The sequence below is a fragment of the Taeniopygia guttata genome, chromosome 3 (genome assembly GCF_048771995.1).
Source record: "Taeniopygia guttata chromosome 3, bTaeGut7.mat, whole genome shotgun sequence".
In the NCBI taxonomy this organism is placed as follows: Eukaryota; Metazoa; Chordata; class Aves; order Passeriformes; family Estrildidae; genus Taeniopygia; species Taeniopygia guttata.
In genome coordinates, this window is record NC_133027.1 from 104,585,369 (window position 1) to 104,598,759 (window position 13,391).

General features: G+C 37.1%; 1 protein-coding gene across 5 annotated transcripts in view; it reads right to left on the reverse strand.

The window, feature by feature from the left end:
• USH2A (usherin) overlaps positions 1–13,391 on the reverse strand; it is a 373,664-nt gene that overhangs the window by 130,353 nt on the left and 229,920 nt on the right. For all 5 annotated transcript variants that reach the window (XM_072927553.1, XM_030269121.4, XM_030269120.4 and 2 more), the window contains 2 exons: positions 8,255–8,405; positions 7,942–8,084 (listed from right to left, as the gene is read on the reverse strand). In XM_072927553.1, coding sequence (XP_072783654.1) covers positions 7,942–8,084; positions 8,255–8,405 — 294 coding nt within the window. The remainder of the gene's footprint in view (positions 1–7,941; positions 8,085–8,254; positions 8,406–13,391) is intronic.

The window sequence follows — 13,391 nt, forward strand, 5'->3', positions numbered from 1 at the left end:
AAGAGAAATTATTAACAATTTGTGATTTTTAAAATCAGTATCAGCAAGATGTACTCACCAAATTAGGCTCAAAAATCAGAAAAGAAGCTCAGGTCTACTAAACAGCCAGTTTCTTTGTAAAATGGTAAAATGTAGGCCCAGACATTCAGGGGATGAATATGGCTTTCTTCTCAAAGGCAAGCTGCTCACCTTCCCTAGTCCCAGCCCTCCTCTTCTGTATCCCTTTTTCCTCCTGTGTCTCAGAAGTGCCCTATCAATGTTGTTTGCATGAGGAGAAAGTGCATGGCTCAGTATTACTGTAGACCTGCAGTTCTAGCTTTTAGGGATGTTTTTCTAGAGCGCTAGATACTAATTGCAACCAACAGCACAAGCATAACAATGCTGTGATTTTTACAACTCACAACTCAAGTCTCTACTGCATCTCTCATTATATATTCAATATTTTACTTCATTCTGTTTATAATTCTAATCCATTTTTTGCAATTTATCTACTCCCTGTTAATATTATAGGTGATTTTTTACTTCGACTGTGACAGAAGCTGCCGATTTAGCTCTTTCACCTACTGATAAATAAACAATGCACAGATCTGACCTTTAGGTTAACAGGTTTTATGCTTGCTCCACTCAGCACTCTAACTGATTCAATTATCATAAAGGTTCAGGAGCTTCCATGAATACTGAAAAAGACCGACCATATGCCTGCATAGGTGTTGTGGAACAGCAAATACTCTGCAGCCCTCCAGAGAAATTCCTTAATTGTAAATAATTTCACCATGCGACACAATCAAGTCACCTTGAATGCAAAACCCTCAGCCTGTGGAGGCAAAGTGTTATTTAAGCTTTACTGGGCTGCGTTAAATTCTGCAATTTGAAGGGCTGTTAAGTTTTTCAATTGAAATTTCATTTAAAATGCAGGTGCTTTTTATTATATTGAGGCTTTACTGCTCTCTAGGTACAAGCATGAACATGGTGCAATAACACAAATCTGGCTCAATCACTGATCAGTAACAGCTGTAATTCCAGAACATTTAGCATTCTTATAAACCACATCCTGAAATCTATAAATTGCTACAGCAAATCAAGAAAATACTATATTCTCCCCTATTCTGCCCATAGCAATTTTGACATTTATGAGATTTTTCTGTGAACATTACATTTTATTGAAATCTTAAAAAAAGATATACTTGGATTTAGTAATTGTTTAAAATAGCTTTAGATTTGGGGATTTGCAGGGGGAGAGGGAGAAGAGGGGACCTACATTTAGAATTATAAGGGTTCAAAAATTTAAAATTAATTAGAGATTGTGGGTGTGACAAGACTTCAGGGGAAGTGACATAGCATATGCTGAATTCCGTTGTAGTCAATAACACTATTTTAATTCCTGTTGTCCAAACCAGAAGGAACATTATAGGAAGAATAATTTACTTCACCAGAAGTTAAATAATTCCTGATAAATTTTAAGGGAAAAGCGGGGGGGCGGGGGGGAGGAATGGGGGAAGGAATCAAATAAATCCAGCACAATGAGTTGCTCCTTCTATATTTTAGAGTAACAGCTGAAGCAGTCAGAAGTCTCTGTTCTCCTTTAACATACAAAAAGAGGCACATCAGGATTATTCCAGTGATGTCTGTGAAAACAGTGATGTAAAATTTGGATAGCGATTTTACATTTTGCTTTTTTTTTTTTTGCCTTTGAATTTGAAAAGTAACAGCGTTTTTTCTTTCATTATATGATGCATCACAAAGCAACTCCATAAATCTCAGCTGTATCACATATCCTGCTCTACTCACGGTGATAATAAGGATGGAGTTCTGTATTTAATGCTTGTGCACACTAGGATTAATTCAGATCTCTGAATTTGCAAGTACAAAAGATGATCTGTTGTAAAGAGTAATTAAATTCTATTTGCATGTACTCTTGGGTAAAATCAATTAGGTCGTAAGTTGGAACAAAATTTGGTCCATTATTTAGATCTCCCTGAAAGATGGAGAGGTAGAGGTGTAAATCTGAATTAGATTTATATTTATATTCTGCAAACTGAATTTTTTTTCTGGGGTGGAAGGGAAGGAGGACAATTTGCTTTGGAATTAAAGACCTTGAAAATCAGTTGCTGCAAATTCTAGTTTAGTGGGGGAAAGGAGCTGAAATACAATACTTACCACTGAACTACAAATTTGCATTTCATCTAATTATAGCTCATGAGCTATTGCACTGTGAGCATCTGCAGGAGGGAGGAAAAAAATTGCAACAGAAAAGCCCCCCAGTATTCAAGCAGTTTGCTGTAAGGGAACAGCTAAGTCTTTATACTCCTACTGAATAAGTTGCAGGCATTACAGGTGAAACATTCATGGTAATTAGTTGAACCTGAGCTTCAACGCCCCCCGAGTTCAGACTTATTCCTTAAGGACAATCTGTAATGTACAGGAGGAGCTGTCAAACTTCAGCTTTGGGTCCCCCTAGTCCCTCCCCTTCCCCTCAAAAAAGCGTATTTTGGTAGCTAGCATACCTATCCACACATTCCCTACTGCCCTTTTAAAAGAGAGACTTTTAAGACTTTCTGAGTTCAAACAAGACGTTTGAGAGATGCTTAATTGGCCCCACTGGATGGGAAAGCATTAAATCCTAGTCCCCAACTCTCATTCAGTGCAGCTTCTTTTTAAATGGCAAGCAGAATCATCTAATTCTATGTACAAATCAACTAGCACGATACTGCTTGGTTGAAAGGGTCACCACAATTATGTAAAACATGAGTATTAACTATAATTGGGATAGTTTGCTAATACAATAAAAAGCTCTGAACATGAAAAAAGTTATGCTCGCAGCAGTAGCTATCACTTTCTAAAGTAAGAATTCATGGATGAAATGACATGAAAAAGATGGTTATAAAATTTTAATGGAATGATAAAAGGCAAAAGTCATCCTCTCAGCTGAATTCTTAAAATCCCTATATATCACAATCAGCTCCTTAACTGTAAAATCAATGTGGAGTATAACATGTTGTCAGTGTGGTTGTCACTGGAGGGAAGACTGCAAAGTATGACAGCTACACAGCTCAGCCTGTCAATGATGAAAATAAAATCATAAAGCTTTTTACATGGATGAAATTGTTTATAGAAGTAACTACTGAAGATGGAACAATGGGCATCTTTGTCCTTAAGATTCTTAGTTCATATTTCAAACCATTTCATTACAGTATTAATACTAGAAGGTAGTTTCATTTTGGCAAATGAAATTATCTTTTATGGTAGACTACTTCGCTCATCTATTTCAAAAGTTCAGACTTCATTTTAAATAAAGGCACAAAACTGTCATTAATCTTTCTTAAATCCCTGACTAAAACAATACATTTGTATACTTACTGTGAGACGTGGAAAGCAAGGAGTTATACTCTCATGTTGTATTTTTTGGGAGGAACCTACATTTACATTTAATATACTAAGACATGTACCTGAACTGATGCCCTTTAAAGCTAATGAGAAATACTTAATTTGCGAGCAAACTCTCTCACTAAGCAGAATAAAAATTCTGTGCCTTTTACTCTTGAATCATTTACTCTTTTTAGAAACACGGACAATGAAATTATATGTATTAACAGAGTGTGGTGTCTTTCATGTACTGCTGACTGTACCCAGCAGAAAACCCAAATTGTGTAGCTCTGGGCATAAGGGACCACAGGAATCTTTCATCACATGAGATCACAGAGCTCAAAAGTCGTTAAGCTGTTCATGCAACGACATGCAATCCATATGAACCCCTTCAAATATATATTAGGAGCTGTCTTCAGAGTATTAAGACTTGTTGCCCACTACTGCTCCAAATGTACATTGGTTCCAGAACTTCAGTTCTACCAGTCAATAAAGTTCTAATTCCTAATCTGTAGGCATGCATGGGCAGTTTGCATTATATATATCATATGATCATCTTATCACATGTCCCACTACTACATCAGCTTAATTTGTTCTGTCCTTCCGCTATTTGTCCTGTCAGGTATTTCAAATGATTTCTCTTCCCTTTGTCACCTTACCATGTTTTGTCTTCTCTTGCTTCTGTTTCCATTTTTCTTTCTCGAGCTCATGTGAATACATTCACATCAACTATTTATGGATTAGTTTATATGCCTCAATTATATGCACCTAACTTATATAGCTAAAGCAGAAGAGCTGTCTTCTCAGATAACAAATGTCATAGGCAGAGAAAGCAAGAGCTTCCAAATGTGGCAAACTGCATTATTTACCCTCTTGTTCTGCACTACCTATCTTCATTGTCTATATCAGGAAGATTTAGGAGGATCACAGAATCTTAATCACCAATCTTGAGCTGGAAGGGACCCATCAGGATCATCAAAGCACAACTCCTGACTCTGCACAGGATATTCCCAGGAGTCACACCATGGGCCTGAAAGTGGTGTCCAAACACTTCCTGAACTCTGCCAACCTTGGGCTGTGAACACTACCCTGGGGAGCCTGTTCCTGTGTCCAGACACCCTTTGAGAGAAGAAATTTATTCTAATACCCAGCCTAAACCTCTCCTGACACAACTTCAGGCCATTCCCTCAGGTTCTGTCACCGCCACCACAGAGAAGAGATCAGTGCCTGACCCTCCTCTTCCCCTCAACAGGAAGTTTAATCTGTGGTGAGATCTTCCCACAAACTGAGGCTTTTCATCCTGGAACCAAAGCATGCCAGAGGAGCACACCATAGCACTCCCTATGATAGGAATAATGCTTCCCTGATTTGACAAGAAGTAGCTCAGCTGATACATTGCAGGAGTTCTCTTTTTTTAGTTTTAAAATGCTTTTGTATCTCCAGCAACTTCAATATGTAATTACTTCCAGTGACAACTGTGTGCTTTTGCCCTTACTTACTGTGAAGAAACATTGGACTGACCTGTAACTTCATTATGTATAAAAGAGATGGACTTGAAGTCACTTATATAAGAAATAAAAAATAAAAAAATGGACTATCTGCTAGGTAACTCACAAAATCTTCTTTTCCAGCTAGTGCAAGCCAGGAACTTTTAACAGGGCTTTAGTAAGAGCTTTCCATACTGGAGTTGTACACTGACCCACAGAACCAAAATGTAGCCACAGCAGAGAATATGCTTGCAATAGAGATGTTCTGCTGTATGCAACTCATTGGGCTGCAGACAGGTTCTGGGGTGTTGCTATAGGACACTGGGGTGTTCAAAAGCTAATCAAGTAAATTTAAAGTAGAAATTTTGCTATCTTAGAACTTGTCCAAGTCATGGTGTATTTTCTCAAGCAGTAGAAAAAGCACCTTTCTCATTTGGGAGATATCTCTCTGAACAGAAATCACACCATGTGGATTGCTATCAGACAATATTATTTTGCAGTCCTAAATCTACACCATAGGAACCCAGGAGCTGCCATTGGGGCAGCTTCAGGTAACTGTAATCAATGTCTTTGCAAATCCCAGAGAGCTCAAAGGCTCCTTGTAGCCAAAGGGAAAACCAAACTTGTATCTCCTTTATTATACCTGGAAGATTTAGCTTTACTTCTGAATACAATGTATGAGATTCTGCTCTCAGTTCAATGGTACATCCTGACCTCTCAGTTCAGTGGTCTTTACACTGATTGCAAGAGAGCTATCTGAAATTTACATTCATGTTCCTGAAAGCAAGTTCTAATTCAGAAACTTCATCAATTGTTTCTATCTGTAGATATTCTGGCAGTAAACATTCTGATGCTATATTTATCAAGATCACTGGAACAAACATATTTTATTAATGCATGTTTAGCAGGTTTTAAAATATTCATAGTTATGTATACTTTTGTTATCTGGCATGGGCAGGTTACACTTTAAAAAATGCATGGAATCAGTTACTAGTGTCACAATCATGTAAATTGAAGTATTTGAAGATTCTTTACTGCATTTTTTTTGCACTAAAAAATACCCCAAACCTACTAATCTGTATATTAAGAACTTCCATTGTCAGATACAAAATATTTTTATGGCAGCATTTGCTAATTTTCCCTTAATTATTCCCAATATCCTCCTATTTTACTACATATTTATCATAAATAAAATATAATACAAAGATATATTGTGAAATCATCAGCTTCTATTACCGGAACTCTACTGACTTTAAAAGTGAATGTGTTGATTCACATCTACTGCTGTCAAGTGTATGTGCACACAGACATACACATGCATATATTTTATGCCTACAGATACTTTATGCTTTGGTGAGACAAAAAAGACATATATTTACAGAATAAAATTCAGTAAAAACACGTAGATAATACACATCTAGTTCAACAGAGTAAGAGATGGGAAATTTCCACTATTAAATTGTACTTTAAAAAGTCAAAGTCTGTTGGTTAGCAGGGCCAGGAATTAGGTGTACTTCTGCAACAAACTGTCAGTATAGGCGGTTTCACAAGAAACATGCTGAACCCTTGACAAAAATACTGCTTAGACCCAGTGACAATAATTCAGTCTTAAGCAATTGAGCTGAATATCCTTTCACAGATGGCAGCTCTCCACTATGACACCATAGAGTCCTCTGCCACCACTGAAAGTTGGGTGTTTTTTTTAAATTATGAGGGCTGTTGGATACTGTTGCATCTCCTGTGTGGGTTTTCCACCCTACCCCTAACTCCTCAAAAGAGAATTTTAAAATTGCACACCTACTACTTAGCACAAAAATAATTTTTATATCAGTTACAAGTGAGGCCTTTGAAATGTACTTCTGTCCTCCTTGTATGTGAAAAGAAACACTATGCGAATATCAGACCAGAGCTAAATAATTAATGCAATTGGAACAAAATAGTCTTAGGAGACTGGTTGCATTTTGACTACGAATGCAGAGAAGTTCAATAGTATCATATTCACTTTTGTACTGAAATAACTGAATCTCGACAAGAATTGCCACAGGTAGATAAAACAGCTCTGGTATCTAAAGACCAAGTTCAGAACTTATATTTACTTATAGGTAGTACGTTCATAGAAGAATTAGTACCTTCAGAGCTTAAATTAATTTATCAAATAAACACATTTCTGTTGTGAATAATTTGCTCAGCTTCAAAGAAAAAATGCTTTAAAATTGTGGGAAAAAACATTTTCTGCTCAATGTTTTCACAACATAGACAACTGACCATTTAGAGAAGGGACTAATATCAAGTTGAGTCACCAACACTGAGTATTTACCAATGTTAGATATGCTGCTACCTTAAGAAAGCTAACAGCTCAGTTCCTTAAAAAAAGAAAAAAGCAGGAAATTGTATGTTTTCTATCTGTATTACAAACAAAAAGCTCAAATTTTGTCATTTTGTCATCCGTTTTTGCTTATATATTGAATCAGATGCAAAATCCTATCCTGTCAACTAACTGGTCGTACCTGTACACTGACAGCTGGTTGCTAAATCAGGGGACTGTTGAAAAAATTGTGGGGAGAGAGTCTGGAGAACACAGAACTATTAACAATGAAAGTGATGGGATTGACAATGACAAACCCAATTTCAGATCAGTAGGCCACTACTTTGAATTAACAAAGATCACTGGGAATGAAAAGTTCTGTGGTAGCTTGAGTGTTCTCAACACAGAGATAAGACAACTGTCATATACTATTATCTTCAACTTATTTTCTCTGAAATCAGAATCAAGGCCCTGAACATAAAGGAACACCACTTAGAAAGCTGTACTTACCAGTGTATCTTAAACTATATATTGCTGAAGGGAGATTTTATACAGAAATAAAATACTGCTTCACAAAATAAATATCCATCTTTTTAAATGAATATGTAAGACAACAGATACTTGATCCTTTAGGAGTTTTTACTTCAAGTTAATACTAGGGAAGGAAATACATTACTGCTATACAACTGAGTAAGCTAGATAACTTAAAGAAATTAAGTACAATGGCAGTTGGACTATTATTTGTATTTTCTGCTAAAGGGAGCTAAATAAGATCTGACTGCTTACTGTCCTCTGCTGTAGTCATTGAAGTCCAGTTGCTATAAGCATTGCCATAACCATTGGAGGCAACCACTCTCATCTCATACTCAGTGTAAGGCTGCAGGTCTCCGACCCGGTGCTGTAAGGAAGCAGTAGGGCTGGGATGCAAACTGCGAAGAAAAACAACACGAATTACTTCAGAACACATTCCAGCAGGTCAAGAAAGACTAAAACATTTTGTCTTGTAACAAGACCAGCCACTCTAAAAGTGAGCTGTGTTCAAGGGAAGGGGACTTTTCTTGCTCAGCAGTGGATGGTGGCCTTGCTGTGCTCTGCGTACTCTAAAATGTCACCAGCAGAACGCCGCCGCCGCATCTGGAGTCGGTAGCTGGGCGTGCCTGGGGCGTTGTTGCGAACTGGTGTAGACCAGACAACCTGAAGACTGGTTGGAGTGGCAGATGAAAGCCTTGGAGGCATCACGCCATCTGGAGCTGTTGAAAAACATGGATGAATTAGAGCAGAGAAAACCACGGAGAACATATGCCGTGTGGAAACAGAATGCTCCATATACTGGAAAAACTGTTCCTCAGGATCAACAGTAATGTTAACATGGTCCATTTAGTTTAACATTTTCACTACTGAACAATGCTGATTCTTAATTTTCTTCTTTCCAATACGTGAATATAATCTTGCTAAAAGCAAACCTCCAAACACCAAAAGTAATTCAGAAACAACATATTTTCTACCACCTGTTCAGATATTATCTACGTCTCCCTGTGCCCAGCTCTGCCACCCTGAGAAGCTAAGGAAATGCTCACAGAAATGTTACCCAGCATGAGTAAAATTGATCAGACTTTTTACATTCGGACACCTTCTCACCCTTACAAATTAATAATAATTTAAAAATAAAACAGAAGAAATTTTAAGTTAAGAACAACTTTAGGTAGAACTCAAAATAGATTTGCTGAAGTCTCAGTGTGTAGCCCACTGTTTTGTTAAGGAAGTTAATTTTTATGAAGTCCAAGGAATTGCAGATCAAAATGTGTCAGTAGTGATACCACCAATGACCTTTAACTGCTGCAAATTTCACTGCATGCAGTAAAAAGAACTATGACAATTTGCACCTGTGCGTTTATGGCTTTGCTTTTTCTTTAACAAGAGATCAATCTGTTGAAGAAACTTTCTGTATTTAAACACATCTGTAACTTTTATATACAACACATCTGTAGCCATATCTCTGTAGCTCTTTTCTAGAGTTAAAACACTGGAAAGTTACTGCCTTTGTAATTTAAACTCTTGTATAATAGTTTTGCTTTTCATGGTCCAGTAGTTATAATTTGCTTTTTTTTCCTTTGGTCTTTCCAACAGAAATCCTTTTTCATTGCTGTCATTTTCTTCTTGTCGCTATTGCAGAAAACCAGTCTCACAGATCTCAAAGTGTAGCTGTAAGCCTCAGGGCCTAAGCTGTAAGTTTTAAGATGAGCAAACAGTAATTTACAGTAAGCTTTATGATTTTCATTTACCACCTGTGTATGAGGTGGTTACTAAGAGGGGAGAAACAGACTTTGTGATACACCGTCTGAGTCATTCTCTCCCTGAGACAGGTGAAAGGATGCATCAACTCTGAAAAAGAAAGACATCAGTCACATACAATAGTTTTTATTTATACTGATATATACATTAAAAGATATGTGAACTAGAATCCGATCTTTTTACTCTGATTATACTTATATCTGGGGCACTTCAACATTTTTCATCTCCAGATCTAAACAGCATTACAGGGCAAGGCACAATACATGTCCTGCTCCAACCTAAGAAACTTATTCCCTTTACATTTCAAGGTCTGTCAGTTCTCATACAAAATTTTTACTGAAAGCTGGCTTCTGGGGTACTGGAGTTATCAGGTACTTCTGATAATTGGCCCCTAGCCCTACATCTCTCCTGGTTGTTTTCAAGACAAGATGAAGTAGGAGAGAACCTCCAGCTTCCCTCATTCCCTTCTGCTCCTCTGTCACTGTGAAAAATAAAACATATAATATGAGGACCTGTGTTTGGATGCTCCTTCCTGCTGCTGTTATCTACATCTACGGAAAAAAGCTCTGGTAAATCCCTAGTAAACCTGAAAAATCCTCCTGTTTCCAAATCCGGAAAATCTCAGAGACTAACATAATTCATGATCTGCAAATCCCATGCCAACACCTTCAAGGCCTATAAAGAGCTTGTGAGCACTTCACCTCAGAGGGAAGAAGGTGGCTGGCTTAAGTTAAACAGCCCAAATATCCCTCCAGCTGAGCAATCAAAAACAAGAATTTCCACACCAAATGTCTCTGCACAAGACATTCAGTCTCACAGTAAAATGAAGAACACATTTATTTACCTTACCTAACACTGTTCTGTTTAGCAGCAACATAAGCAGAGTTGTGTTTAAATTGTGCAACAAAAGGTTTTCAAACTTATGGATGTAAAGCGCAGTACTCACAGATAATCAAGTATTATTTTGGCATTCTATATAAGGTGATTCCTGAAGTTGAAGTCAAACCGAGATAGCACAAAAAAGACGACGTAATTAAAGTAAAAATTTTTAGTTCAGGGTTTTTAAGTGTTTTTGTAAGCTGACACCAGAAGAAACAATCAATATTCCTTCAAATCTGGGTACTGCTTCATGTGAAACTAAACTGTCTGCAGATTAAAATACACCAGTTTTTAAAGTTCACACAGAAATTCTACACAGCAAAAAAGGCTACAACTAAAAATGAATCTAATTAGCCAACCTAGTAATTTGGCCAAGAAGTCAAAGTTCACGTTATTGAGGGGATAGTGTGAGGAAGCTCACTGAGGAGGCAAAAGCGTTAAATTTATTTGCAGCTCTGTCAGGACACATCACTTCACCTTTGTCTTTCATTTACCAATCTGTTAAATGGAGATAATAATACTCATCCTTCTTTGTAAAGCTCTCTGAGATCTACAAAGTAAAAGCTCAGATTAAGCTTTATGTATGTATAGAGGTGGTTATTACAGCGATACAGGAATGTTCATCAAAAAACAAAGATGTAGCTGTCTAAATGTCAATAACAACTCCACAGTCTGGATGTTATTTTAATGGTGTAGGTAATCTCAGCTAAATGTCCAAATCTCTTCTACCAACAAAAGCACAGCATAGGGAAGAGCAGAAAATTTGGACAAATCTCTATTGTGAAAGTCGCCTGACCCTGAGTCTTGTTGCTAGAACAAGCCAAGCCCACTACTTTCAAACCAACATGTTTCAATATACAGCAATTGTATTTACCTGAATGGCTTCCTGTAGCCCACAGAGAATTTCCTCAGCAATGTACTAGTGAGTGTTCTCCAAAGGAATGGGGCAGGGGGGCAGGAGGGTACAGCAAATAAATTGTCAAGTCTCTGCTGAGTCATAATGAGAAAGGTGCTCTATTAAACTAATCACGATTTGCTCATTAAAACAGCAGAGCACTTACCCCCCAAAATGGTAATTCTAATTTGCACACAAAACATCCTCTGACTATTTCAAGCATTCCTCATCACCAAGGTCTTCAGTGTAACATTTCCCCCAGCTTAACCCTTTTTATCCAATCCATATCCCCAAGAGACTCCTCACTACCCAAGTAATAACTGGCAACAAGCAATAATTCTACTGTGAATTTCTCAACAGAAGAGCCATGTATCTATCAGCTTGATATATCGTCTTTAAGATGCAGTGTTGCTCAAAAATCTCCCCTCGAGCTTTAATATGACCCTCAAGGGGCAAGCACTCCACTTGCAACCTACTGAATCAACATCTAGCCTAGTAAATCCTCACTTAGCAGGGCAGAAAGTCATGCTTTGTATATCAAGAGACTACAAGGCAGAATAAAATATTTAATCAGATGTCAATTCTAATCAAATAATTAATAAACAGTTCCACAAAACAATAAAAACTGAAAACTGTTTAAAGATGACAGTGATACATTGTATTCCAAATATTCAGGTACATACAGATGGATTGAGAAAGCTCTGATCCCTCTTCAGCCAGTAATGTGCTAAGCAGCCTTTGAAAAGTGTTTCAACTTTTTGCCTCAATTTCTTTATCTTAAATAATGTGTGCAAAAATAGTCAGCTTTGTAAGTATTTGTTTACTTTAGGACAGCAATCATTATGTGAAATCATTGTGCTTAAATGTTTATTCCATGTTGAAAGCTTATTTTTTTTCTGAGAGGTATTAATTATATTTATCATTAGGATTTATCTGAAATGCAAATTTTCTGAAAGAAGACGACTTTGAGCAGGACTACTAAAAGGTGAACTGCTATTAGGACAATAAATTATTATTTAATTATAAAAATGTCTCCTTTCATAAGAAGCAGAAAAGCCAGAAGAAAGCAGAGCTTGATTACATATCTATAAAACTGTACAAACTCACACCAACTTTAAAGTGAGTGTCACCCTTTTTAACAGTGATCAGATATACTGACCCCAATGTATCCATAATATCTCCAGATAGGCATCTAGAAGATTTTGGAGCTATGAATATGTAACTCTATAAGTTTCAACATCTGCATATATAAAATGTTTAGCATTTGTATCTTATCAAAATATATTTCATACATATGGATGCAAATGATAACTGCAGGAATTTAACTATAGGGGAGAAGGAAAACAGGCTCTCAAGCATATGCACCAAAACAGCAAGGAAAAGTTCCTCCCAGACTGCATCTCAGAGTGTCTTGCTCTGCCATGTCATGACTACTCTTCCTCTTTTCCAGGTTCAATTCACAAACCCTGTTTCTTTATCTTATGGTAGTGCTTGTTTAGGTACTCCTGAATAATTTTCTATTTCAGGTGCCCATACTGAGATCATCTCATTATGGCACTTTTTATGGCAATACGTTCCGCACTGCGACATTTGCTTCTTCTGATTTTCTCAGGTACACCTGTTATCTAGAGGTTTGCTCAGTCCAAATAATTCCAGTCATTGCACTCCCCATAATTCTCAACTTGAGCATGTGTTTTAGCTTCATTTCAGAGAAAGGCCATGATTCTGGGCCATATGTCATCACTAGAACAGCATGCTAGTTATAAACCTTTAACTCTTGGCAAAGCAGATTGCTTTTTTTTTTGTTTCTTATTGTCACAGGTTCCCCAAAGTTTAGTCTGGCTTGGTTTTTAACTCTTTCCCCACTATTCTTCCTTCTCAGTGTATACTACATATAAGAGTTGTTCCTGATATTTTCATTTAATATATACGTGTAACCACATTATTTCTCCCACTCTCAATGACTAGAGAATGAATAGAACATTTCTGGATTTTCTTTCTGATTTTATAATTTCACTGCTGGTTGTCTTCAGTTACAGATATAGCTCCACCCAACAATACATATACCAAGGACAATACACCCTTATTCAATGCACATCCTTGCACTGAATCGCATTTGGAACACATCCTTGCATTTGGAACACATAATGTGAAAGGTTCGTGGTGCCCC